The 27,766-nt window shown below is 37.0% G+C and overlaps 1 protein-coding gene across 8 annotated transcripts in view; it reads right to left on the reverse strand.

Moving 5' to 3' along the window:
• Window positions 1–333: 333 nt before the first annotated feature.
• Window positions 334–27,766, reverse strand: part of ATXN7L1 (ataxin 7 like 1) — a 111,760-nt gene continuing 84,327 nt past the window's right edge. For 6 of the 8 annotated variants that reach the window (XM_033057816.2, XM_033057817.2, XM_033057818.1 and 3 more), the window contains 8 exons: window positions 24,056–24,339; window positions 19,191–19,273; window positions 18,082–18,338; window positions 15,943–16,135; window positions 13,470–13,591; window positions 9,995–10,946; window positions 6,082–6,156; window positions 334–2,977 (listed from right to left, as the gene is read on the reverse strand). In XM_033057816.2, coding sequence (XP_032913707.1) covers window positions 2,936–2,977; window positions 6,082–6,156; window positions 9,995–10,946; window positions 13,470–13,591; window positions 15,943–16,135; window positions 18,082–18,338; window positions 19,191–19,273; window positions 24,056–24,339 — 2,008 coding nt within the window. In that variant the 3' untranslated portion in view covers window positions 334–2,935. The other 2 variants (XM_033057815.1, XM_033057814.1) reach the window with 2 other exon arrangements.

Genomic DNA, 27,766 nt, shown 5'->3' on the forward strand with positions numbered 1-27,766 from the left:
TTACACTGATAAGGAATGAGAAAATGCATTCAGCTAAGCAAAGGAATTTTAAAATGGTTTATCAGTGCAAAAAACCTCAGTAGCTGATCGCTGCACGTGTCTTGACATGTAAATACAGAAATATTTTAGACATGAATGCCAAAAATAATCCCAGGGCAATTCAGCCCTGTACAGAAAGCTGGGCAGATCTTTTGAACTACCGTGGAATTCTCAGTGCAGGGCATCTGCAAAATGTATTTCAGCCTCTGGGAAGAGAAAGGGCAGTCTTGCAGTCTTGCATTGCACACCATTTTTGCTTTGCAAAGAGAAATAATGACAAACCCCATCTGTTTCTTACAAACATATAAATTATTTTATTTACAAAGCCATGTTACAAAAAAAAATAATAATAAAGCAAAAAACAAAAAATACAATCGCTCACTAGAGAATATCTCCAGGCCCGGTGTTGAACCATGGCAGTATCAATCAGATACATGTTTGTTCTGGTTTTCCTTTTTTAAACTGTAAGCCATAGAATTTACTATTTACACCTACTTTAGACATTTATTCTGCTTACAATTATCACAAGCATGGAATGAATTCTATTTGATACTGCTAATACATAAAGGTGCAGGACAAAGAATGAAAATACTTAGTGTTACAAAATATGGATTGTAGAAAAGAAATTGGCTGTACAAGTATGGCATTTTTTTTTCTTAGAATGATTGGACATGCTTTCTTCAAAAGTCTTCTGGAAAAGGTTCTAAAATCTGTAGTAGGAAAGCACAATATAGCAGGTGCAAATTCATTTCTGTGCAACAACAGTTATTTAATATATCCCATGACTGACCAGCTATGCAAAACCCACAGAGTTTTGTTAAAGTGCCATGGGTCAACAGCATAACAAAATATAAGGTGTAAATAGAAAAATTTCTTTTTTTCTTCTTTTTTTTTAAAACAATAGTTCACTGAGAATCAGCAATTATAGAATATGCTGTATAAACTATTCTCTACAAAGGTCGATCAGCACTATTTACAATTGTTACATCGATACAAAAGAAGGCATACAAGTTATCCAAGTCGCTTTTTATGGCTGACAGGCCTATGCATTGCGTATGTGTAACAACCAAAGCTTCTGAGCCTCTATTGCTGGAAACAAATCACAAGGTTTTCAGGCAAATGGGGAAGAAAAAGAACTACGAGTGAATGCTACACCAAGAATGCATTATAGGCTGGTCCAGTTTGTATCCACTTTTTTTCCAAAAGTTTACTTCCATTTCATTTTGCAGGCTAAAATTTCCAATACATTTAATTAAATAATGATTCTTTGCTGATGAATGAACACCACGGGATTTTACTTCGTGCTTAACTTTCCTGAAATGCTGTCAGGTGTAAGCCAGTTGAAAATAAAATTTAAGCAGCATTCAAAGGACAGGCTCCATAATTCAGCTTTCCAATTAAAAGATGCATGGAAACAGCTAAAGCTTCCTAAAACTACAAAATTGCTCCTTCAGTCACTGATTAGCATTATTTCTCAGAAGCAACCACTGAATCTCACAACCACTGTTCTCCCTCAACAACTAGAAATAGCAGTTCATTGATTACAGAGGATGACTTTGTTACTGAGATTTTTAAAATCCTGCAGTTTTATAACTCAAAATAAATAAAAAAAAATCAACATAGTACTGCTCCTAAAACTGAACAAGACAAAAATTGTGCAAAAATAACAAAGATATGTACACATTTTTCAGTCTGAAGAAATGTACAATAAAAACATAATTCAAAGAACATTTTAAAAATATAAACATTGCTTAAACTTTCCTAAGTTTCATACTGTTTCTGAAACTATACCGGTCAGTTAGCTCTGAAGTATAGCAAAACATAAATTATTACAAAATTAACACTATAAAAATTTATTTTAAGAATATTTCTAAACTTTTTTTTCAAAGGGTCTAGCCTTGTTTATAATTGCTTAAACATTTTTAGTCTTAAAATTTGCCTTAACCCTTCTTTTTTTAAAAAAGAAAGTAGTAATAATCTCCCTATTTGCAGTCTCTTGCCTTTCCCCAAGATGTAAATAAACCAGCATATAAGTGCACTTTTAACACTGTAGAAATAAAAATTAACTCCTCTGTACTATTGTTCCAGTACCTAGTATTGGCTTCCTGATTATAAAATCTATATTTTATTAAAAAATTATTCAGTAATCCTATAAGAAACACTGTCAGTGCAATTCTATTAATGCAAGCCAATCTGCTCAACTCCTGTCCTTGCAAACCCAAACTGCTCACTGAAGTTACCAAGTGCTGTGTTCTTAAGGGTCTGGAAATCCCCCAAGATACGGGGATTTTACACATTGGGCCCCTGATAAACAGTAATTACAGTTTGGTGCAAAATTCTGCTATGCATTGATTGAAGTATAGATTCCTTAAGAGCCTGATCCTGGAAGAGGCTGAACACTCAGAATTCCCACTGAAATTATTAAATGCTGTAGGTACAGAGCACCAATCAGGATTAGTCCCTAAAGTTGCAGTGCCCCAGCTGTTTGCAAATTACTAAGAAATGCACTCAATTTTTATCCATAGGACAAGCTTAAATACAGAATTACTGTAATTTTTATTTAATGAAAAAATTTGGAGATCCTTTAAATAAATTCAAATCATGATCTGGATATTTTTTTGGAATGTCCATTGTGTTCTGGTTAGGAAACAAAGGGAGCATTGCAACGCTAACAGCTTTAAAAGGCATGAAACATAACCAAGCAGAACGCACAGATCAGTGGCAAATACAAGTGGAAAAACTAAACAAATCACTATTACAGTTTTCTGTAAATTTAATTCTTTTTAAAACCACAAATTCATAAAAGATTAAATCCATCTGCAGGACATAGAAAAGAAAAACCCTGTGGAGTAGGGCTGCTGAGAGCTAGAGATTATAGGCTGGTTCCTTTTCCTTGTTATGGAAGAGTCCTTATTCTACCAGTCCGGTTTGATGTCTTCTAAAAGAGAAACCAGAGCCAGGTTCAAAATCACACAATGTCTTTTGGTATAAAACACTTCAATAATGTCTGTGGCTGACAGTACTCAAAGCAGGGATTTATTTCAAGTCCCTGAACTAAATTTCCTCCCTGTTTACTGACTACATTAGACCTTTAAGAAAAGGAACTGCTTTGAATAAATGGCATATTTCCTTTTGGGACGGTCTGATTTTAGCAAGCTTTGGTGAATCTCATGTTCATTAACTTGGTTATCATTACAAATAAAGAGCAGCAATTAGACGACAACTCTGAAGAATCTTTTCCTCTACACAGCATGTTTTCATGCACAAGGAATCCTCACACAGCATACACGTTGTCACCTTCCCTTAATAAAATGATCTAGTTATTCAGTATTTAAAAACCACCGCATACTGAGGTCTTGAAGTGTTAACACTTTCAGGCACCTAAAAGCACTATGAAGACAAAAAGACTTGATTAGTTAAAAACCTAGAACAAGAATAAAATCTGGAGAAAATACACTTTTAATACATACAGGCACAAATAATTTGACTGTAAAACTACCATTCCATTAATTTTTGTTAAAGATCAAGTAGTTTTTGTAGGGGAAAGTAGTATTTCTTTTACTAAAGCAACAATAGTTGGAAAAACAGGCATGCTTTTATGTATACAATGCCCCCCCAAAACGGGCAGCAATATTCATATTACACATTAATTAAGAAGGATCTATGTGAGTGTAGCCTGATGGAGTTTAGTGCAAAGGGAGAGAACTGACAGGCCCACAACAATTCTCATGATCAGTCCCATGGGAGTACCCGAGTGAACTTAACACAGGGAGCAAATGATCAAAAGGAGCTACTCCTGTGACATCAAAACAACTACAGGCCACCTTCAGCTCACAGCTCAATAAAGAGAAACACTCAGTTATGGGTGGCAGGTGATTTTCACAGCACTGCCATGTCACTCTGACCAGCTGCTTTGGGAAGGCCAGCGGGAAGCTCTCCCAGCCTGGGCAGCCACAGGTGCACACAAGACTGGGTTTACAGCCCAACACAATTTTCCAAATGCCACATTCTCACCCAGGCACTCAGCCCTGTGATGAGTTATGGACCCCTCTCCCTTCTCTTGAGAACAGCAATCTTCTCCTCCCTTTGGCTCTCCCTCTGCAGCAGCAGACAGCTCCGCCAGGTTGCCTGGCCAGGGAACACAGCGGAGGCAGTCCAGAGGAACAGCTCCATATGCACATTTAGCTCGGCAGCTGCAACTCTGCTTCCAACTGCATTGTTAGAAGTCTGTTGTTGTGATGTATTCATGAAAACTTGCCAGATTTTTCCAACTATAAACCCTGGTGTATAGCAGAGATTGCCTACAGATCTTGCTTCACTTGGACTCCCTGATTACCATGGCTATAGCAACACTACCATTCAAAACAAGAGAGCTCAGCTTCCACAGTAACACCTTTACTGACACAGCATACTTGTAGATCCACTTATTGTTACCTAATTATTGGCACCTTTATAATGAAATATTACAGCATAATTTAAGACTGAAATTTTATTTAGAGACTCTTCAATTGCTAGATTGGAGATAAAAGCTGCCAACAAAGCAGTTCAGATTTGACAGTGACAAGCATTTATTTAATAAGGAATCATTATTCATGGTTCCAAATACTAAATCCTGTGTAAGTTTAGGGGAAAAAAAAGTATAATAAAACTTAGTATCAGGTTGATTTTTTTTGTATTTGTACTTTGAGCTCCACATTCAACTACCAAACCAATAGAAACACATTTTTTAAAATAAAGATAAGCAAACACTTCTATTTTTGATAAAGTTATGAAAACAGGCAGTTGAAAAGCTCTGCAATAATCTCAGTTTACATAGAGCTGACACAAAATTAATGTTTTGTACTCTCAGGTTTTCCCCATGGGATCTAGGCAACAGATCCCAACAAGTTCTGCTCCCTGGGTAGTGTGTATCTTATAATAACACAGGAGCAAGATGTTAAAACAAAAACAATTTTGCACTTCAGAACAGTTTGTCACTGGCAGTTGGATGAGTGTCATACAGGAAAATGCCACTCCCTAGAAGTATGAAGAAACTTTCCACTTTTTTCCCTTCAGAGTAGTTCTTCTATACATATATTGCTTTGCATCCAGCAGTGAGAGAAAAAAAGCCCCAACTGTTTGCCAGTTAATCTCTAGATATGAGTAATTCGGAGTATTTTGAATGGGCATACAGTGGTGGGTTATCATTACTATTCTTTTCCTGTGTCTACAGTGCAGAAACTAAGCAGCACAACCATTTGGAACAACTATCCATGCATAATTTAGCCAGAATACATAACAGAATTCTAAGACACTGGCTGTACAGAAAAATCCTCTGGATTACTTGTGATTATACCTTGCTGAGGTGGGAAACTTTTTCACACTAAAGAATTTGATATTTAATTCTTGATAAAGTACTCAACTTGGAGAGTCAATAGTAGGGGCTATATTAAAATGAATCAGTGTAGCAGTCCTCCAGACAGATGAGGGTTGGATCAAAAAAGCTGAGTTACAGCATTTATTACAGCCTATTGAAGATGAGCTCGTATTACACATGGGTTAGTTATGCTTTCAGATTAGTTTCTCTGAATAGTCAAGTGCCTCATCTTCTCTGTCCTGTTTCTGCTCCTCCTTTGCTGCTTCACTTCTGGCCTATTTTTAAATGCTGACCCTCCTGTGCCAGTCTGGGGACTCTGCTGTGCCATCTTGCTCAGCAGAAGTTGGATAGAAAAACCAAAAGAGACCTGCTGCTGCTGCTGCTGAGCCTCTATCACCAAAGCAACAGCCAGTGAGCAGCTGGCTAAGCCATGAGCCAACCTGAGCTGTATTACAGCTGTAATACAGGTGGTGAAAAACAAGCAAAAATTTGTAATTCATAATTCTTGAAGGGGAAAATAGCTGGAAAAAAATACATGAGAGGAGAAATCTAGTATTACTACACCAAATGACAGTTTCTATAAAGAACTCTATTAATAAAGAAATTGTATTTTAAGGTTTTATAGTATAAAATGCTTCAAAACTGCTTACAGACTACTTAAGTACACTTTTTTAAAAGCAACTTACTTGTCTGTTGTGTACTGGGTTTGATGTACTCGAAGGACTGGATTGTGACAAAGCTACACTGCTATTTTTTCCAATCTGAAAAACATTAATTGAGCAGTATTGAGATGCATATTTGTCAGCTGAATTCAGAAGCTGGTGATGGCCTCCCCTCCCTGTGTAACATGGTACTAATCGCATTGCATTAGGAACACAGGTATTTTGTGATTGCAAAAGATATGCTTCAGATAGAAGCATCATTATCTCTCAGAGCCTGTATACTTTAAATAGTCTTAAAAGGCACACAAATACTGTTACAGGTCAGAAAATAACATACAAAACAGTTGCTGAGGGAATATAAACTACAACACCCCCCCCACTTCTCTAAACTGTAATACTGGTTTCTCTAGTTACTTAGAGCAGCTATTCAGAGAGCACAGTGTTCCAGGTCATGGGATCCTCCCCAGGAGACCTTCCCCACTCCTGGGGAGCTTAAACCAAGTGGCCAAGCACTAGAGCATGCTCTAAGTTATTCCACTTTTTTCCATATATCATTAATCAATAAAGCAAATTTTAATCATAAGAGCCAAACTCCAGAGATTCGAATTTGCATTTACTGCATCGGAGAATTTCTTTGGGAGTAAGTGTAAATTGTAGTACACATACATACATTTTAAAAGTACTTAGTTATAATACTGCAATATTCCAACTGCTTGTTTCAATGTTTGTGAGTTTACAGCACTCTGCAAGAGCAGCCTGTCATAGGTTTTTCTACAATGACCTGTAAACATGGTGTAGACATTTCTGTTGTGACACAAGAAGGGACTCAGCTGTTGAGTTAGAGGAGTAGTTCCTCAGGGGTTACAAGACTGATAAAAATTAACCATGGACACCTGTCTGCAAATGGCAGATGACTGCAGTGTGAATAGCTGTTTACAAAGTCACTGACTTCAAGTAACATCATATTAATCCTTTAATGGACAGGTAGCAAGGAGCTGTCTCCTGGACAGTCAGAAATGCAGTAGACAGTTTCTTACTGACTTGGTGGGGCTGTGGCACTGGCTGGCAGGGCCTTCACAAGGGCAGTTTTTTTCTTCCCTTCTGCAGCATTGTTTGTTACTCTGCCATTTCATGTACAGAGTGAAAGGCAGCCTCTCTCTTCCTTTCCACACCTGCCCTTTCTCACACAGAGATTGTTTGAAACTGTGTTCTCTGCTCACATTCTATCCAGAATAAATCTTCAAAGTTTTTATTTACAACCAGTTTTGAAGGTGCTCCCATGGTGCATGAAGATTAAAAGGATGGGTCTTTTCCTGTCCTGCTCCCTTCAGCTTGTTTTGCCTGTCACAGCTGTTCTTTGGAGCATAACATTCTTTAAGCACAAATCTTGACTAAAGATACGCAACCTTGTATCTTTCTTGGTCCTTCAGAATATTGGGACACACCTGCAAATCTTTCTCCTCTGTATACATCTTTACAGCATTCATAAACCCCTTCATAATAAATATATCTCCTCCTCTTAAATGGAGAAATAGTCACACAGGCTGAACAGGTACAGCACTCAAACTAAAGAAAGGTTCCCAGATATCCTGGGTCTTTAATGACGGGAAACCATTTCAAAAGTGTAAGTGTGAGGCCAAAACTCAAATCCTTTTTTTCCCCTTTTTTTCCCCTTTTTTTCCCCTTTTTTTCTCTTTTAAAAATAAAATGTACTTCAAAACCCAATGGTTAACACTTTCAGTTACTATCTATCCAGTCTAGAGTTGAATTAAGTACGAAAACTGTACCTGAGCCTATCACCCATTGCTATGTTCCTAGTTTCTTCAATTTGCCCTATTATATGAAGGAACAGGAGCAAGATTTTAAGCCACACCATTTTTTGGGGCAGGATTTTTACTGTAATTGCATTACTAGAACACAGCAAGTCAACCAGCACAGCTTAAAAGGGAATTTAAGTATTGTATTCTCCAGAGCTTCAATAAACACATGTAGAGTATGTATATTTGACCCATATGCTTAAATAGGTACAAATTCCATTTATGTTGTACTGCATACAGTATCCTTGTCCCAAAGACAATGAGCTGCCAGACTGACTTCTGAAATACAATTAATTCCATTTTACCTCCTATTTTTGACTTCTGTTGTAGCTCCAAAAACCAGCAGTATAAGAGGAAAGTGTGACCAACTGTACAAACACATATATGCATGTATACATATATATATATAACATTTAAATATCTCTATATTGTAACACTCATTACAAATATTTAGCATCTTAAGAAAAAAATATTAGTCAGAATTACATTTTTACAAATATTTAGCAAAGACCTCAGATTGATTTCTTACAGTTTATTTACTGTGCAGCACGATGAAATACATCACAAACTGAAACGGGACCGGCACACAGGAGCAGATCTGATCCCAAGGGAGCTCAGAATCTGAACTCAGAACCTGAACTCAGAACCTCGTCTGTAAGGTTTCCTCACACTGCACTAGCTCCAGATACAGTCTATGTACTGTGAAAAGATTATACAATCCATCTCCTATTACCCATCTTTGTACCAAAGTACCAATTTGCACGTACTTACTTTTTCTTTCCATTTGACACCTTAAACCTCCGGGCAATTTAATCTTTTTAGGGCACACGTTTCAAAATTCAGATTGTGTGACAGAAGGAAGAATTTACAGCAACCTCTGCTGACTTCAGCTCTTGAAGATCAGTTCTGATTGCAGGACACATTTAAGAGGCTTACAATAGAAAGGCAATGCCACTCCCCATTTTAAAAAGCCAAACAAGTCATCTCTGTTGCACCTCTGCTGGAAGTAGGAAAGAGAAAATATACCTGCTAGGCCATTCTTTGAGACCTTCATTCTGCCTCCTATACCAGCTTTAGGATTCATTTATTCCTTTTTTCCTCTCCCCTTTCTGCCATTATTACTTATAGATTGCTTTGCCCTTGCCATCTTCTTTTCCAAATTCCACCTGTTTTTATGTGCAATATCCTCAGGAAATGAGAGTGTCACCAAAAAAAAAAAATATTCCTAAGCTACCTTCTCTGGATTCTCTGAAGTATCCTAATTTCTATGGCTTTGTCTTCCAGAGGCCAGGGCCAAGCGCTGCTCTGTGTGCACTGCGCACAGTAGCAGAATGGAACAGTAGGTCATTATAAAGATTGCATTGGCAGTTTTCCCACCAGATCTTCCTCCACATACACTTTTGTCCTTATGTAGCACTACTGAAAGAGGAGCCAAAGCTCTGCTGCTATCAATGAAGCAAGCGTGTCAAACCTTATCTGCTGCACTGACTTTAATATTCTTGAACACATGTACACTGAAAAAGGTAACCAAATGTCCACTAAAGGTCATCTGATTAAGACCCTAATTTCTTAATTTTTCCAGTTTCAAGCAGGAAACAGCATCTGAGGTTAGGCACCTCAGACTCTCCCCAGGAGAAAGGTAGAGGTGTTTTAAAGAAGAAATATCAAGAGACTTGCATAACATTAGGAAATGAACCAGCAACAAGTTTGGGGAAAGAAATAAACAGAAATTCTGACTCTCATCTTCCTGTTTCAATAACACAATTTATTTCAGAGAGATGAGAACTAAGAAAAAAAAATTCTAAAAATTATGTATCCATTCTGGACATTCAGTTTTACTTTCAGAGATACAAATAGCTACTTTAATAATTGAATAAAAAAAATCTCATAAAAATATTTTGAGAAAGTATATATATGTATATATATAATTTTTTTTAACTCTCAAAACATCTTTCTATGACTGGTACAAAACAAATACAAATACGTTTCTGTACAAACCTAGAAAGTAAGTTGTGTGATGAAAACCCATCTGAAGCAAATGTGATATTTTCTTTTCAGCATGAAATATTTCAAGGAAGTCAGACATGATCTGCAAAAAAATAACAGGAAGAGTCCCTTACCTGCCGAGAGATGGAGCTGCTTGTAGGATCTGGCACCGCAGAAATAAGGTTGGCAGTGCTCTTTCTATGAACACTATTCATACCAGGCATTTTAGTGATTTTACAGGCTTTGCTACTAGAACTAGAGTTTTTACGTTTTTTTCCTTCTGATTTGTCAAAAGAAAGGGGTAGAGAAGACACTGCATTATGTGCTCCCAGGGAGTGGTCCCCTGAGTGGTGCACGAGAGAAGATACAGACAGATTAGAAGAGTCAATACTGCTCACTACCATGCTCATGTGTTTCACTGAGTCTGTTGAACTACTTGACAATGAAGTCCGTCCTGAGGGCTCCGATTTGGCACTGAGTGGGCTTGTTCCATTATTGGTATTGTGCACAGACACACTGTTATAGGAGGATGTCGCCTGATAGGAGTTCAACGTTGAACTGGGGTTCAGGACACAGTTCTTTTTGTGGGACCCTGAAAATGAAGATGAGGAAGATGTCTGCAAAGATAATGAGGATGATGACGACGATGAAGACGACGACTGCGGCTTTTTCTTTTTGTTACTTGAAGACTCATCACTCCGAGATGACAGGTCTTTCACTTTTGAGGATTTGCTGGTTTTTGTTTTGGATGGCTTGTGGGATGGGGAAGGGATGACTGCTGGCACTGGTGACACAGCTGATGGCGCCTTAAAAGTTGAGTCCATGATACTCAGGCTTGCAGCCACGTGAGGAAAAGCTGTGGTGTGTGACACAATGGAATTTGTCTCTGCCGTTGTCACAAAGGCTGCATTTGATAACATGGCTGATGTCATTATGTAAGAAGAAGTGATCCTTGAACTGATAGGTGTTGAAGGAATATACACCGCACTGGGGTTGCTGAAGGGCTGTAAGACTGATGCTGGGAAAGGAGTGGAGACATGTGCTGCTGGAGAAGGCATGGGACTGTCTGCTGCAGGAGGAATTTTCCTAAATAGAAAAGGAAAGGAAAAAAATAAGAAGAGAGATACATTAAAAATTCCATCCAAACAATGCAGATAGGAAATAATTTCCATTAACTTATTCAAAAAGGCAAACCTAGTTCATTATAATTTTGATTCCTATTGTATTCTATTAATCACATACAGCAATTAAGAGCACAGTATTAAAATTAAAACACATTATTACAAATTTCATGGCCTTTCTCCTTTTCTTATTTTACCAAACAATTAAAAAAGGCAAATAAAATGCCTGACATTGGCACCTATACTTATGCTAGTCACTAAGTTTCATTAATTGTATATGTTTTGCTTCGAAGTTCAAGTTGTAGAACAGTTTCAATATCAACCTAAACTCACAGGTTAGATTTCATTAAGGTAGTAAGTGAGCCAGTCTGGGGGGTTGTGAAGCATTTAATCATTGAGTATAAAGAGGAAAGATAATATCTTTCCAATTGCAGTGCTATTCCCAACAGCTCATTTAAGAGCTGGTTAGATTGGATTAAACAGGTAAGTTATTGATTAATTTTCACTGATATTGAAAAATTGACAAAATATTCAGCACAGCTTGACAAGCTTTATAAACAGCTGAATATTCTTTTGAGAAGAAAGTATAATAATATTACCTGTTAAATTAGCAGGATGTATCCAAATTCCTTTCCATTCAGTCATCATCTATTATTTTATCTAATGTGGTATTATCAAAGAACCAGACCTTCATAATGTCTCTTGAAAAACTATAATGTGAGCTATTCCCATTATTTAGACTTAAATTTAATGCACAGTTTAATCCGATCTCTCTTTTCCAAGAAGCTGTACAGCCCCATAACTCTGCCCTTGTTATCCTCACTACTGACACTTTTCCCATTTTTAAAGGCATACTCTTGCCCTCACAGATAAAAGAGCAGCCCTGGGTGTGCTGTTTTATCATAAATGAAATCCTAATTACAAGTGCTCTCTCCAGGTATTCCTCCTATGGAGACTGTTGGACAGAACACTGTTTATGGCACAATTACATAAGGGATTACATACAGTCCATGCCACCAGAAATTATGAAGTCCTACTGCCTGCCACTTGCAAGGCAAACAAAGCTGCTTATCAGAGCTGTCCTCCAGGTTTCTTTTAGAGAAGGGCCAACAATTTATACCCACCTTTGCAAGGTACTTTGAGAACTAGGGATGAAAGTACCTTGTTAATGTTACAGCTCTGAGCACATGGCCCTGCACCCCTGTACCTCTGGCCACAGCTGCAGAGCTACAGCACAGCAGCCTCACACCCAGCTCTGCTTGGGGAGCACAGGGAAAGGTCAGTCCAGACGAGAGGAATAAAACAGGGGTTAGGCACTGTCAGCTGCCTCTGTTATACAGACAAGTGAGTATGGCTGGAGCTCATTAAAGTATTAGAGACTACATAAACAGTTAAAATTTAGGAAAACTTTTAAAATTAGATTTAGTGGGAGTAGCATAAGGCCTGTTTACTTCTGGTATCAAGTAACTACTATAGTGGTTTTGTTTTCTGTACTAGTTTGTACTATTTTTTCCAGATATCCAAGCATGTTTTCTCCTGACAAATAAAGCCAATGGGTAACAAATTTTAATCTCCCTATATAAGGAAACTAAAATATTTTTATTTGTGGAACGTGATAGACAATAGTTTATGAACTTACAAAGCAGATTGATCAGTCTCTGAACAGACATGAAACTGGCCCTTTTATGGCAGAACCAATCATTTCCAAACTGTATCTCCTAGCACAATGGCACCGTTATCATTAAGTTATCAGGTTAGTCAGACAAGCCAAGCTTTAGTGCTTAAAAATATATATTTAAATAAAAATCAAACCTTGTTTATCTAATGGCTGGCATCCAATGAATATAACACAGTCCTGATAATAAACAGTGACATGAAACACTGCACTTTAGCATCATTACATTGGAAGAAGAATGCATATTCTGCAGCAGAACACCCCAAAAATCCATCCTATCTGCAGATGCCATGAACTTATAACTACTTTTCTTAAAAAAAAGAATTAACATCTATTTTAGAAGTGCAGTTTTTTTCAACGGATCTGTGTAGTCAAAGCCTATAGTGCTTGGAACCTGCATATGTGATAGAGAGATGGTTCAATAGTGAGTAACAATCAGTATTTTATGCTCCCAAAGGCAGTAAGGGCACTATGGATTAAAAACCTATCATATTCCATCTTACACACAGAAGATGTGCACCAAGTTCCTCATCTTACAACTAAAAAGTCTTGCACAGCAAAGCCTGAATGGGTAATACAGGGACATGATAAAGGCACAACATTCTAAGCAAAAATCTCTGCAGACATTTACATCGGACTAGGACAACGTTCTGTTGGGCTGTATATTCCTCAACAGAGAGAATTTGTACACATGTTATTGCAATATCTTAATACAGAGGTCATTTTACAAACACTGGCCATGGAGTGGTTCATTTAGAAATTTTACAGATTAAAAAATGCAAATTACCCACCAAATATAAAAATCCTACTTACTTCCACATCTGTGAGTTCAAGTGTTTTTCTACCATGGAGTTCAGTGCGAATCGAAAATGGTCCCATCTTCTGTCGAAGACATAGTACCCTCTTCCCATTAAGCGACTGCCATACGAACAGAACTGAAAGAAAAGGCATTTCAATGTTGCTTATAAAAATGTATTTCTACATATTGAAATATTTCTTGATAGATCAAGGAACACTGCTGTAATTTGCATCATGCATATAAAACTTCTTTTAAAGTTTTAAAGTGTGGTTTTCATTATCTACAGTATAAATAGGTTTTATTAAGAATTATGAAAGATGTGCATAATATTTCAGCTTAAAGTATATTTCATACTTCATTAACAAATCAGTGCCAGAAAAAGAATGCAACTGCTGAGGTACTTTAAAAGAAAAAAATCTTACTGCCTCAAAAAGACAAGTTACACTGTTCTATGTGCCTTGAATTTCATAATTGCACGACAGCAATAAAAACACAACTGAAGAGAAAAAAAAGTGCAAAGGAACATCTTTAGTATCTACTTAATAAACAAATCCCTGACATTTCAGTAAAAAAAGTAAATTATCATCCATGGCATCTGTGCTACAACAGAACATGGGATACACTCTTCACAGTGCAGGAAAATCAACTGTAGGAGTAGTATTTAGAGAATTCTGCAGAGCTCAGGAGTACTTGCACCACTTCCTCTGGAGAACTTCCTGAAAAGTCTTACTACACTGAAATGTTACAATCAGGAATCTGCTCTTTTGCTTCAGCTCAGCCTTACTCATCTACCTGATGCAGAGAACTGCTGCAATGCCTGTTTGTAGGAGACAAATCTGTTACAAATCATCCTCAAAAAACAAGGCAACTCTCCACACCATACAAGGGACTCAGTCACACCAATTCTGGCTGACAGCAGAAGCACTGATGTGGTAGAAGAGCATCCACCCAAAGTACTTGTCAGCTCAGTGGACAGCAAGCGGTGACTGCAACTGTTCATTTTAAGTCTGTTTCATGACATATTAAACAGGTTAATTAAAAACACCACCAAGGTTGATAAACTTCATCTCTCAGTGAGCTACCACCAACACCAAGTACCACCAAGAGGCAATGTAAGTAGCTACTGACTTTCTTTCCCCTGATCAATTATTACCACCTGGCCAGGAGAGGGACTTTGTAAGGAAAACAGTCTACTTGAATATGAAATTCAGCAATTTAGCATGAACTGGAGGTGATTTACACTATCTTTTCTGACTTCACACCGATATGGACTAAGAACTGGTTTTGCTACCAGTAACTGCTTCAGTTGGGAGATGCTAAGATTTCAGAGAACAGATGAGTCAGTGGGTTTGCCTTGAACAGAACTAGGATCCTAAACCAAAATGGCTATTGACAGCCACGCCTCACTGCTGAAGCATGTACAAGAACTGGCTGCACTTAGATTATTTTTGAGCTATGTGGGCACCCATGCAGCACACCTTTAGTTTTTAATTCGTAGAGAAGCAGTCAGTAAAACCAAATTAGTATACAATAGTACCAAGGAAATAGAAGGTTTCTGCATATCACAGTATTATGTGCACTATGGTAATTCTCATTTTCTCTGTAAGAGCCAAATGCAGGATTTCATCTGACAGTCATTTAATGTTTTATGTTTGGGTCATACTTTTTCCTGGTCTGACAGTAACAAGTTCTCCTTAGCTCTAGGGAACACAAACAATGCTACCAGTTATTACAATGTTTGTTTTATTCTGCGTATTATATGGAAAATATGTAAGTGTATTCCTTGGTTCAATTTTTATGAGAACCAACTCCTAAGAACTTCAAGAGTTCTTCCACTGCTTCTTGGTTTGAACAGTGTAAACAAATTCACACTGCAGATACAATGCCACAAAGCGGCTTTTACTAGTTATAATGAAATTTCTCACTAACACAGGAGAAAGACACAATTAGCTGCTCAAACCTACTTGAGCCACCACTAGAGCCTTCACATTTTGAGACGAACAAAGCAATAGTTTCTAAGTCCACATACATTCACATAAATGACATTTAATTAGAGCTTTAAATCAGACTACAGAAATGAATGGAGGACTGTATAGCCTTCTGCCACCAACTGCAAGGTACAGTTTTGTAAGAACTGCAACAAGCAAGACAGTATCTGCTCATGTCACATTTAAAGCAATGCAACTTTCCTCAGTTTAGCAGAACTATACCTAATTTGAGGTCTACTGAGAGGACAATCTAAAAACAGAATGTCTGATTTTCTGCTGAGCATCTTGTCCTGCATCCATGTATCATGTGTACTGTCCAGTGGTCTCCTCCTACCTTATCCCATCCTTACCTTTTTCTGTTGAATGTATTTTTTCTCTTTAGAACAGTTCTCAGAATGTGAGGTCTCCATTCCTTATCATCTTCTTAAATTAGTTATTTGTTCTCCCCTCCCTAATTATTCAAGAACAATGACAAGGCATGCCAGAGACTGACACATACCCCAAGAGGTCTGGGATGGTGTCCAGAAAAATGACAGTCTAATTTCTCAGATTCTTCAGCTCCATCCGCTTCTCCTTCATCACTGGACAATCTGCTTGTGATATCTCCTCCCATGGAAGGCAGTGGCAGTTCTGGTACGTACCCACTGTGGTTTGAAGAACTGTTGCTGTTTATGCTATTTGCAGATGAAGGTCTAGAAGGAGAATATACATTTAAATCACCAGCATTCAAAGGCTCTATAAACCTACCTGCTGGCATCACGCATCAAAGCAAATGATACCAGAAATTATCAGTGTAAACAAGGACAGTAAAAAACACTGAATAGCTGACATTTGGTCTTGTCAGAAATACATTGTGGAGTTGTCATCAAGTTCATGTTAACAGAAGCACCCTTCTATTGCCTGAAATTTTAAATTTGTCATGAAGTTGGATTTCAGATCTTGAGAGAGACAAAATATATTTAAAACACAAATAAAAATCAGCTATATAAAATCCTCTTACACTGAACCATTACTCTGCTGCTTGATTAATCCTAAGGGTCCAATTACAAAAATCCTACTAAAATTACTGTACTAAATAAAAGGTGTTTATCTGACCCCCTTCTATGGGTAATTAGTGAGTGAAGTAACTGAGAGAACTCCTCACAGCATGTTGGTTTTCTTTACCTTTGTCTAAAATGCCATAAAACAAAGTAGGAATGTCTTTGCATCACAGAGTATGTGCTTTGCCTTTCAAAAGTAGTTTGAAAACAGATTAGATTAGAAGTGGGGGTGGAAAAGGCTCTCAATTACAGTCTGTACAACACGTACAACAACATGTTTGGAGAGCTCTGAGGCTGGAGATGTCCACACTGGGCAGAATCTGTAGATGATCTTCAGCCTCACAAGTTCATGCTCTCAGGACAGAGCAGTCCCCAGGCCTGCAGACAGGAGCCCTCTCCTGACCTGCGCAGGGATTGCTCACCGATGGCATCAGCGCAGGACTCACACTGTGTCTGACTGCCCAAACCCCCTCCTCCAGTACTACTACCTCTGCAACTCCTGCAGCTGACTCTCAGGGAATTGCACTCCAGTTTTGCTACTTTGACTGTAACACCCACTAAACCCCATCTCTACCTGTCTGTCTGTGCTCCTCTCTATGGAAGGACTGTAAGGTCACTGCTTTTACAAGAATTAGGCAGAGAAGCACCAGTCGATCTGTGGCTATTCTTTCATTGTCTTTTCACTCAAACCCTCCCACCTCTGCCACTGTAGGAATGAAACTTCATTCAGGCTTGGTGGCCACACAGAAAACACTGAAAATAGCTATCTCTGTAAGACAGCAAATACAAGAAATATCTATTTGAAACAGGGACTATTGTAGTAGGAAAGTCCCAAAATGAGCACCCAATCCAGACTAAGGTTTCTGCAAACAAATTATGAGAAAATATAAATATGAACAAAGCCAACTAATTTAGTTCTATGCACTCCAGACAAAATTAGTACCCAGAAATCCCACAAATAAACAAAACGTATGTGAAGTTTTCCAGAGGATAATTAGAATTCAGTAGATCAAATACCTCACACTGCTTTTTGCAAAAGGATGCCTTCAGAAGTGTTCATTGTCCTTCTGAAGACTGTTTTTGTCCTAAGAAAAATCTCCAAAACAAGGGAAGATATGCTATGGACGGTTTCATATCAGTAGTTTTAAATCAACACTAAATTACATCTTTTTTTACAACAATTCCATTGATGCAACTGGCAAAGTATTTCTGGAGAAAAATTCTATATGAATGTGCAGAATTTTACCAGTACTACCTACACTGATCCATGTAAGCAGACTTTTATTCTCAAATGTGACTGAATGATTTGAATATAATCTTTCCTAATTATTACTGACCATTTTAGCAAAAAAATGCTGTTAGTCTGAGATTCCGAGTCAAAGGTGGACACTATTCCTTTCCTCATTCCAAATTAGATCAGAGGCTACCATGGACAGAGTTCAGTTAACATCAGCTAGCAGAAATTCTTATATTAACATGTTTTATTGTGCAATAGCCTAAGGAAGCATTCAATGCTTACAAAATGAGCTGTATGACAGTCTAATAAATTTCTTAGAGCACCCTCAGAACACAACATCCCACACTGGAGAACTGCTTACCTTGGAAGTACAGAATTTGGTGGTCTAGATTTTGCAGGAGATGTTACTTTAGATTCTTGCCCAGAGTTCACTGAGGATCCTGATAGAGAGTCTTGTGCTGGTGTGGGCTGGCTCTGATAGCTTTCCCTTGCAGATGGTGGATGCTCTTTGTCTTTTGCAACTTCTTTTTCCCTGGATCGAGCTTTGTGTTCAGCTAGAAGGATGTCAAACTGTTTTTTACGGCCTGGAACTGCTCGTCGATGATTAAGTGAATGAGTCTAAAAATAGGGTGGTTAAAAAGCATTTGTGTGTGCATGACATTGTTTATGAGTCCTCTATACTTCTGATACACTACTACTCTAAAAGATAAAATCTACTTCAAACGACTTTAGCCACAGTTATGGAAATAAAGCTGCTATTCCACATTATCTTTGATAATTTATAAAGTCATCCTTAAGAAATGCCAACATCACAGCTAAAATTACTTTTTGCAACTATTTTTATATAATTGAGACTATTGACTTACCTTTTCAAAGATGGAAAATAGAATTCTAGTAATTTTAAGATATTAGGAAAATAATTGTAGTTTTTAACTTACAATGAAAAGCTGATTTCACTGGATTGAAAAACACGAAGACATTTTAAAGTAAATTTAGCTGATCATCTCTACTGACAGGCAGAACATACACATACAAATGTTCATTAGAAATGTCTCACTTTGCAGCTACTTTTTGACACAGAAGTTATTACTGTTACAAGGGCAGCCCCCAAGTAATTTATTATACAAAAATATGGTAATTTTTTTTACTAAAAACTGACTATACTTCAACATTCTTGCACACATGAACCAAAAAAGAAGCATTTAAAATAACACTTGGGCTTCTACATGAAACGTTAATGCTTTTTGCATAATAAAATGACAAGAAAAAAATCTTTTTAGAAATATCAGTGGAATAATGCAGATGCTCTGATTCAAAGAAACAGAATTACACAAAAGAATTACCTGAAGACAGCGCCTGAATACCATACCCATTGTCTGTAAGACAGGAGCAGGTATGACCTCTCAAACTACTGTGGTAGGATTTAAACTATAACAAAGCATCTGATATTTTATCTTCTAAGAAAAATACCTTGCAGGTGAGTGATCTTGTGCAAGGTTTCTTTGTTTCAGGATCCAGTACTCCACAGTGCTTATTTGGGTCAAATTCTCTTTCTGTTTGATGGGAGAATGGGAAATAAGAAAAAGATTATTACAGAAGTTTTAACCAGAGTAGCTTATAGTGTTAGAATTTAATTTAATCAGGTTCAATCTGAACCACTGATCCCAACCCCAGCATCCCATAACTGCTATGTGCATCACTTATATAGATGTGCATTTTTTTTGTCCTTGCATGCTTAAAACCATTTAGAGCAGGGTTTTGGTCAAAGACTTCATGGAAATAAGTCTGCTTACAGTAGAGTGACCCAAACAAAGGGCCAAGCCAAATCCTTGTGACTTCAGTTCCCTCTCTAATTCTGGCTACCTCCAAGGCCATAAAATACAGCATTTGCAGGTCTGGCTCCAGAGCTGGGCTAAGACACAAATGGTATCACAAGTGCTTTAAACATCATTTCTCTGACATACTTAGAAACTCTAGAAAACAACCCATGGTTGATTAGTGATGGTATTTTAAAAACAAAATTTATCCAAATCTGTTCCCCAAATATTTATAAAAATATATATGTTAGTTTTTATTTCCCCACATGAAGGGAGGGATGGATTTTCAAGTTTGCTGAGATTATGAAAAAAGGCATTTGCATGAGTTCTACTCATGATTAACATTAAAATGCCATTAATATTTAATATGCTGTATCTGCATATTTAATTTCATTAATATTTTAGCGTTTCTATACCACAGATAGCATCACCTCCTTTAGGTTATATTAATTTAATTTTAGGCTTTGCACTAAGAGCTGTAACAAAACTATGGATATACACTTTTTAGTTTATGCCATCAAAACCCTCTACCATTACCTTCATAAACCTTGACAAATTATGGTGTAACTGGCAGACTGGTTTGCTGTTGTTTGGTAGGGGAATATAAACTATTTGCCAAATCCTATTTTAACAGTGCTGTTACATTCAGATACAATAAACATAAACATCCTATACTCAAATACAACATTTAATAAGAGAATTTAAAAATTCTTTGTAAACAAACAAATGGTAGCTATGAGGAAGACAGTGATTCACAGCTGTGTTACAATGTTATGACAGCATCACAGCAAGCAGAACAGCTGGAATAAGAAAATAAGTAGCTTATGTTCGATAGCAACTAGCCTCCAGATATCACAATTTCTAGCAATTTTGTGTATTCTGCTATCCAGACTTAAAAACACTTATGCAAACATCAAATGGTTATAGGTTATAACTTATAACCTATTAGCAGAGCCATACAAAAAGTGAGCTTGGAAAAACCAGGTGGTCCAGGTTTTTTTGGTGACATCTACAAAGGGACTGAAATATGTTATAGGTAGTTATAGTTTCTTTGGTATTTATAACACAGTACAAAAGTAGCTGTGTATGACTCAATATAATAACTGTTTTTTTCTACTTAATAGATGAAAGCACGTGTTCATGAATTAAAGGAGTTAGTTACTCCTGGGGTCTGAGTGTAAGATGTTCCTATTATAGTTTCCTGAGTGACCCACCTAAAACCTTCAATACAAATAAAGAGACAACATGGACTAATAAATATGCCTTCAAATGAAAAGTCCTGAAGGCAATTATAAGGCTATGGAATGTGTTCTGAAAGTCACATCACCAAGCAAGGACTGTTTTGGACCAACAGGGAAACACTTCAAAAATCAAAAGTGCTCCAGATGGGTACTTGTCAGTAAGTGGCCCAACCAAGACTTGTAGGACTGATTATAGCAAAGCCAGCTATTAGGAAAACATATACAGATAAAATCAACATAAAGAGTTGTAAGAGGAAAGAGTGGAAGCCTCTGCCATTGACTGAACAACAAAATAATAAGGCTATCCCTTATTATTTTGGGAATAGAGAATTTGAGAAACAGAAAATACTGAACAAAGAGGAAACCACTTCTCCTGGCTGAAGCATTTACGACTGCTCCAGAGAAATCATGAACATCTAATTGCCAGCTACAGACACGCCTTGTTTGGGCAACACACTACATGAACTTTCCACCTTCTAATCAATAACAAAATGCAGCTTCTGACTATTGTGTTAGGAAATGTGGAGTGTGTGTGCCCCTGTGCACAGGCACAGCTTGACAAAGTTCTTTTTCTGGAATGGATTCCACTTCTTCATATTCAGTGGACAAAGTGAAGAGCATTTGCTGTAACTTCACCAAGAGAAGAGCAAGGGCCAAAACTGAACCGTCATAAACCTCTGTTTGCAACAGAACATTTTTTCTTGGCATAAGCTGGGCATCTGCATTCTTTAATGTTATCCCAAAGAGAACAAGAACTAAGGAAGATTTAGGAAAAAATTTATTTTTTTTTTCAGTTGCTACTAGAAAACACTGATCCACTTATGCTGGGCAGCTACAGACTGTCTTTTGTGGTTCCACAAGCTGTTTCCTCTCTCTCAACAAGGACAGAGCTCCTGAAAAGAGGGCAGGTTCATTCATCATACAAAGAACCACCAGCTCTCAGCAAAGAAAAAAACAAACTTCAATCACAGTCAGGGAAATGGTGTGAGAGACAGCAGAGGTTGCTAAAAAGGGAAGGAAACAGATGCAAACTGGCCAAACTTATTACGGAGCTTCAAAAATTAACATCCGTACAGCTCTAGGGAGGCAGACTGAGGGAAACCTCAATCCCTTAGCTGCAGTTTCATCCTTTTCATACGAAATGAATGAAAATACGGGATATCTCAAATAATCATCTCGTTGACCTTCCAAGATCTCTTCTCAGCCTTTGCACAATCCTGTATAATAATGGAGAGGAATACATCATAGTGACACACAATCTACAGTCAATTCATCTCCAATGCTCTCAGGACTTCCATGATTTGCATAATCCCTAAATTATTGTGTTGCTGCACCAATACTCAAGGCAATGGGAGTAAGACTGAACAGATCACAAGTCTGCTCATGACAGAGGAGCTGTAAAAAAAGGTCTCAGTTCTGAGTATTTGTTAACCATATAAAAGTAAACATATGCCTATCCAGGTACTCAATCAGTCCTGTGCAGAAATTCCTACCATGTTTCCTAGCCTAGAAGACACTGCAAGTCAGATCTTAGAGAAAGAACACTGCCACAGCCACCTCCACAAAAAAAGTCAACAAGCTTTAGGAAGGCCTTACAGAACTGATTCTCCTTCATGAACACATTTCTGCAAGCACTTGCACAAAATTGTACAAGTATCATCCACAGCCCTGCAGTGCTAAGTAGTGACATGATGAAAACCACTAACAGTTTCAATTGCGCAAGGAGGAATTTTGAATTGATTAACTAAATTAGCTAAATTCAGCATCTAAACCATTGCAGGAAATAACAGGTTAAAAAGAAGCAATATTCTAAATTAAGTGTAAAATACAGTTTTTATTAGAATAATATACTGGATCTTAAAAAGTAAAACGTAAGGGTTAAAGCACAATCTTAAGCTACTCTCTTGTAACATTTTTTCATGGTGTGAAAAGCTATAAATGAACAACAGCTCTGTTTTCTCATATGCCACCTTTAACTAGTTAAGAAAGCAATCAGTGTACTGAATCCTTTCAGGCAATGGCATTGTTCCATGCCCCACACAGCCCTAGCAAACACCTCACACTGGTCTGAAAACCAGCCAAAGTAGCAGTACCACAGGCCAGCTACCAAATCTGAGAAAATGAAAAAAATAAACCTGATATTCAGGCAAAAAATAGGACACACTCATTATCTGGAAATGAAAGCATTTATCTTGTACAACTTACACTGGTTCATAGTGCACATTCAGAAATCATGTGAACTAACTTTGTGCCAAAGCGACGATCTAATGCGGCTCATGCTGCCATTAGCAAAATTAGCCTTTCAGTACACACAAGAAGTTCCTGCCCGAGTCACAAAGTACTGCCAGCTGATGAATAGACCCTGCACAGCTTCTTCAGCCGTAAACTTGAGTCAGTTACTTTACTTAAAAAAACCCATAAAATAAAAACCCTCAAAACACTTTGTTTCCTTTCACTCAGAGCAAAAATCTGTTTTCTGCTTTCAGGAGCAAATTCTCTCCTCGCTGCCCAACAGCTGGCATGGGTCACCTCTAGGGAACACCACGGAAAAGAATTCTTCCTCCCAGTGGATGACAATCTTTCTACCAGAGCCTCTGCCCTCCCACAATGTGGTGTTCTCTGCTTTGGTGGCAGCTTTGGACAGGGACCTACATCCTCAAAATTATCCTGCCTAAGGCCATGCAAAGCATTTCCCATTTAATGTAATTTTCTCAACTCTGCTGTCCTATCTTCCTGAGAAAGATCAAGATTCTCGTGTGAATTGCAGGGTGAGAGGGCTTAAGGGAAATAATGACTTTTAACACTTCTCCAGCATTTCCCATATCTACTAAATAATTTTTTTCAAATCTAAAACAAACAAAAAATAAAAGTCATTAAAAAATCATGACTTGGAGGATAAACCAGTGTCTTAAACCTGTTCAACTTGATCGTGACTGAACTAAGGTCACCCAACCAAGGCACATTTTCCTTTGTTGTAAACAGACTCAAATCCCATAACAGCATGAAGTCTTCTGCCTTTCTGTTTTAATGAATTTACTTCCTTAAAAATTTGTATTTGGCCAGTTGATCAGCAATTTCAAGCTAAACAGAATGTGTACTTTGAAAATACTTTACACATGCTAAGAGTGTGAAAGCTTCCATTTTCATACATGCAACCTGGTATCTTACAGCAAAAAATCAAACCAAACCCAGCATTTTATTAGCTGCATTATGAGCTATAGAAGCATTAACAAAGAAAAATAGACTACCACAAAAGGTGAATTACAACATCACTTACCTGAAAGTCTTTTGTAAGGCTTGTTACTGCTTTTAGTGCCATTTTGGTGTTTCTTGTCTATTGATGGAGCTACAATTCCTTTGCCATTCAGAATTTTTTCTGGTGATGGTGGCACTGACTTGGATGTCAAACCAGATTTAACCAACGTTGGAGCAGGTATGGTGGATGAAGAAGCTGAGGAGGAAGTGATGGTGGTAGTGGTTGCAGAATTCATTTTAACATTGGCACCATCTGCCTTCACTAGGTTAGGAATTTTCTCTAGACTGACTACTGGAACAGGAACGCTGCAAAATCAAAGAAAAATATTCATGTGGTATTTTCTGCACCAAAGATTTATGGTTACTTAATCCCTTTCCACAGATACAAGAATTTCAGAGCAAGTGACACAGTATCTTAAGAGTAGACTAAAATGAAATACTTGGCACCAGTATTGACTATTTTTATTAATCAAGCATTTACAAAGCCAGGTATCTGTAAAGCCTGGCAATGTAGAGAATTATGAAAATGAACTTTCATATTTTTTTAAGATCCACTCCCCTATTATTCATAAACAAAATCAGTATTTGGTACTAAGCAAAACATACCCCTTACAAATATGGACTCATGCCTTTAACATAAGCACATACCAGATATGTGTATGCTGTACTAAACTCACCATGATAACGAAGCAGTTTGCTAATAATATTAATATTTTTAAACAAACACAAAAATAATTCATTTGCTCAGATGTGTCTGAATGACATACAAGTTCTGGAAACAAGGAGAAAAGAGATTTTAAGCACGGAAATCTTAACAGCTGTCCCTTTAAAAGTACTAAAATCCTTGATGACTTGAACATTACTACAATGCATTTTAATAAAATCTTAGGGAGTTAAAAATAAAAATTCTCAATATAATTATTAACTTAGTTGGCCTTTTTCAGAGTAAAGTTTGCAGTAACTAACTTAACTACCACCACTGCATATTTCTGACACTAAAAAATGTTACCTTCTTAATTTGGCAGCAAAAAAGATTGAGATAAGTGATTTTCAGCTGCAACAGTATTTTAATATTTCTGGGTTCTATCTGCATGAGGAAATAACCAGTGATAGCTTTTTATCTACTCAACAACTCCAAAGCTGGATATCTTGTGACTACCAGTTAATACATAAATTACAAACCCCTCCCTACTGAAACAGACCCAAATAAAAAATATAACAGAATGCAAGTATGGTTAGGGACATCCCCCCATTCACAACTCGCACATCATTTCACTCTTTTGTGTCTGAAAAATGGCACCTTTGCTGCATCTCTCTACAGAAGGAATGTTTAACAGGTGTGGAGTTTTCACAATCAGAAAAAGATGACTTTGAGATGGCATTCTCCATGGGACACACTTTGGAAACATCGAGGCAGGGTCCAAAATAATTCAAGTCTTGAATTTCCTGGGCTCCTACCAAACTCTGTTTCTCTGTAGCTGCTGAAGACAATAAGCCTTATTCTAAGGGTATTTTAACATAGGAAAATGTACAAACATTGATATAAACAATAAGTATGCACAATTATGAAGAAGTTTTAGACATCAAGACATCTTCTGGAGTTGGAATTAAATAACATAAACCTTGTATCTCCAGCGGTACTATAAATGCAGCAGTTAGTCAGAATACAGATACAACTGCAGTGAAGTGTAGAGCACTGGCCAGTAATTAAGCAAAAACTGCACCTTACAAAATCAGAACTGTATTAAGTATTTCAGTGAATGCAAATATGTAGCTATGAAAGAGAGGATTTGATCTTCTCCTTTTTCAAACTGCTCTGAATTTATTAAGTTAAATGGCAGGCAAAAACTGTAACATCTCAGCATACGAATTATTGTGGTTTTGTTTTTAATCAGATGGCAATGACATTTTCTGAAAATAGAAGAATTTTACATTAAGTAGTTTGACTCTACATAAACTATATTAAATCACAGGAGCAAATCTTCATGCCCAGTTTCTAAGAACTACCTTAATTCAAAATACTAATATTCAGTGAAAAAATCAAATGTATGATCTGGTTTAGTAGTGAAATATTGTTAATAAAAATGAACAGGGTTTCTCTGTTTTGCAGTGCTCAGAATCTCAGATCCTAGGGCACATATGGATGGATCACTGTGATAATGAAAAATGCCCAGGGGAGGGAATATTTTTGTTTCATTTTGTTACAGATCAACAAGTCAACCTTCATTATGTGTTTCATTGTAGTGTAGGAGCAGAAAAAAAAACCACTCCAGTATTTGTGGACATACACATTCTATAGGATTCCTGGTACTCTATAGTAATATATTTATGATTTCAGAAGCTACAGATTATAATTTCACTTTTTTTTTTTACTGTATTCAACAGTGAGAATCTCTAGTTTAGTCTTAGCATAGATGAATTTATAACCAAACAGCAAATTGGAAGGTCCACAGGAGCAGTGACTGGAATCAACTACTCAGTCTTAAAAAGTAAATAAATCACAAGTATTTATATTTATATCTGATGGTTATAAAGAATTCTTTTCCCAAACAGACTTTTTTGAGTAAAAAATTGAGGATTTATTTCAAAAGTTTGTTAGAAAAAGAAAATCCAGGTTTTTTATCTTATTTACTGTATTTTAAAAGGAGTTTTTAAACAATAAGCTTGTTTAGATTTTTAAAGACAGCTGTTGAAAGGGACAGTTAGAAAAACAACATGCAGCAAATATAAAAAGCAAGGAAAAAAAATCTATTCGATAAAGACAAGTTTACTTGACAAAAGAAACTCTAGCAAGAATAGCAGCATCTACCTAAAAGGCAATAAGTTTGCTTACTACCAAAGCAAACACATCAGAAACATTCATTATTTCTCTGTACTAAGAAGAAATGGGATAACTCTCTCCAGTCAGATAAAAATGCTTTTTGATCCCTTCAGTAAGTGCAAAGTGCCAGTTGAAAAGCAATGGTTGCTTGTTTTCTTTTTACATAGGGGAATCTGCATAATGTGGCCAAGGGTTCCAAAAGAGTTGGAGCAATATTGGGTCTCAGCATATTGATTTCTAATTGAATCTTGGAATCTCAGAGAAGCTAGCTGAGTGCTGTGCTTGCATCCATGCTGAAAACCCAATCCAAAGTGTCTTGGAATAAATACTAGAAAAGCTAATAAAAATAAACTGATAAACATGATTTTGCTGAGGATCAGATTCTGGCAAAGAGATATGGTTTCATTTTTTGATGAGGTTACCAGTTAAGCTGACAAAGATAACTAGGAAAACGTTACAGTTTTTGAAAGGCATTACAAAACACAAATAAGAATGATCTAAAAGCAAATGTTAAACAATATGAAATTCAAATCTAGTTTTTCAGAGATTGATGATTCATTAGGGGACTTTTGCTAGGGGCATTTTTAGCAATCATTACCAAGTCTGACATGACCAAAAACTTCAGTGGACTTGAGAAATAAAGTTGAGATTACTGGTGATAACATTTGCTGATGAAATCAGGATTGAGGGGAACTAAATAATGAAGACACAAAGTTATAAAAAGCAGTATGGAGTGTTTGGTAAAATTCATTAACTCAAAGAGACATTCTAATACAAATGAATGTAAAGTTACGCATGGAATAACAAGCTGTTCGGTATGCAGTGAAATACAGGGAAACAACACACTGGAAAACAGTGACAAATATTTAGTGGTTACAGTGAATAAGCGATATGAGGTTTTATTGTATTGTA

Source organism: Catharus ustulatus, chromosome 4 (assembly GCF_009819885.2).
Source record: "Catharus ustulatus isolate bCatUst1 chromosome 4, bCatUst1.pri.v2, whole genome shotgun sequence".
NCBI classification, from domain to species: Eukaryota; Metazoa; Chordata; class Aves; order Passeriformes; family Turdidae; genus Catharus; species Catharus ustulatus.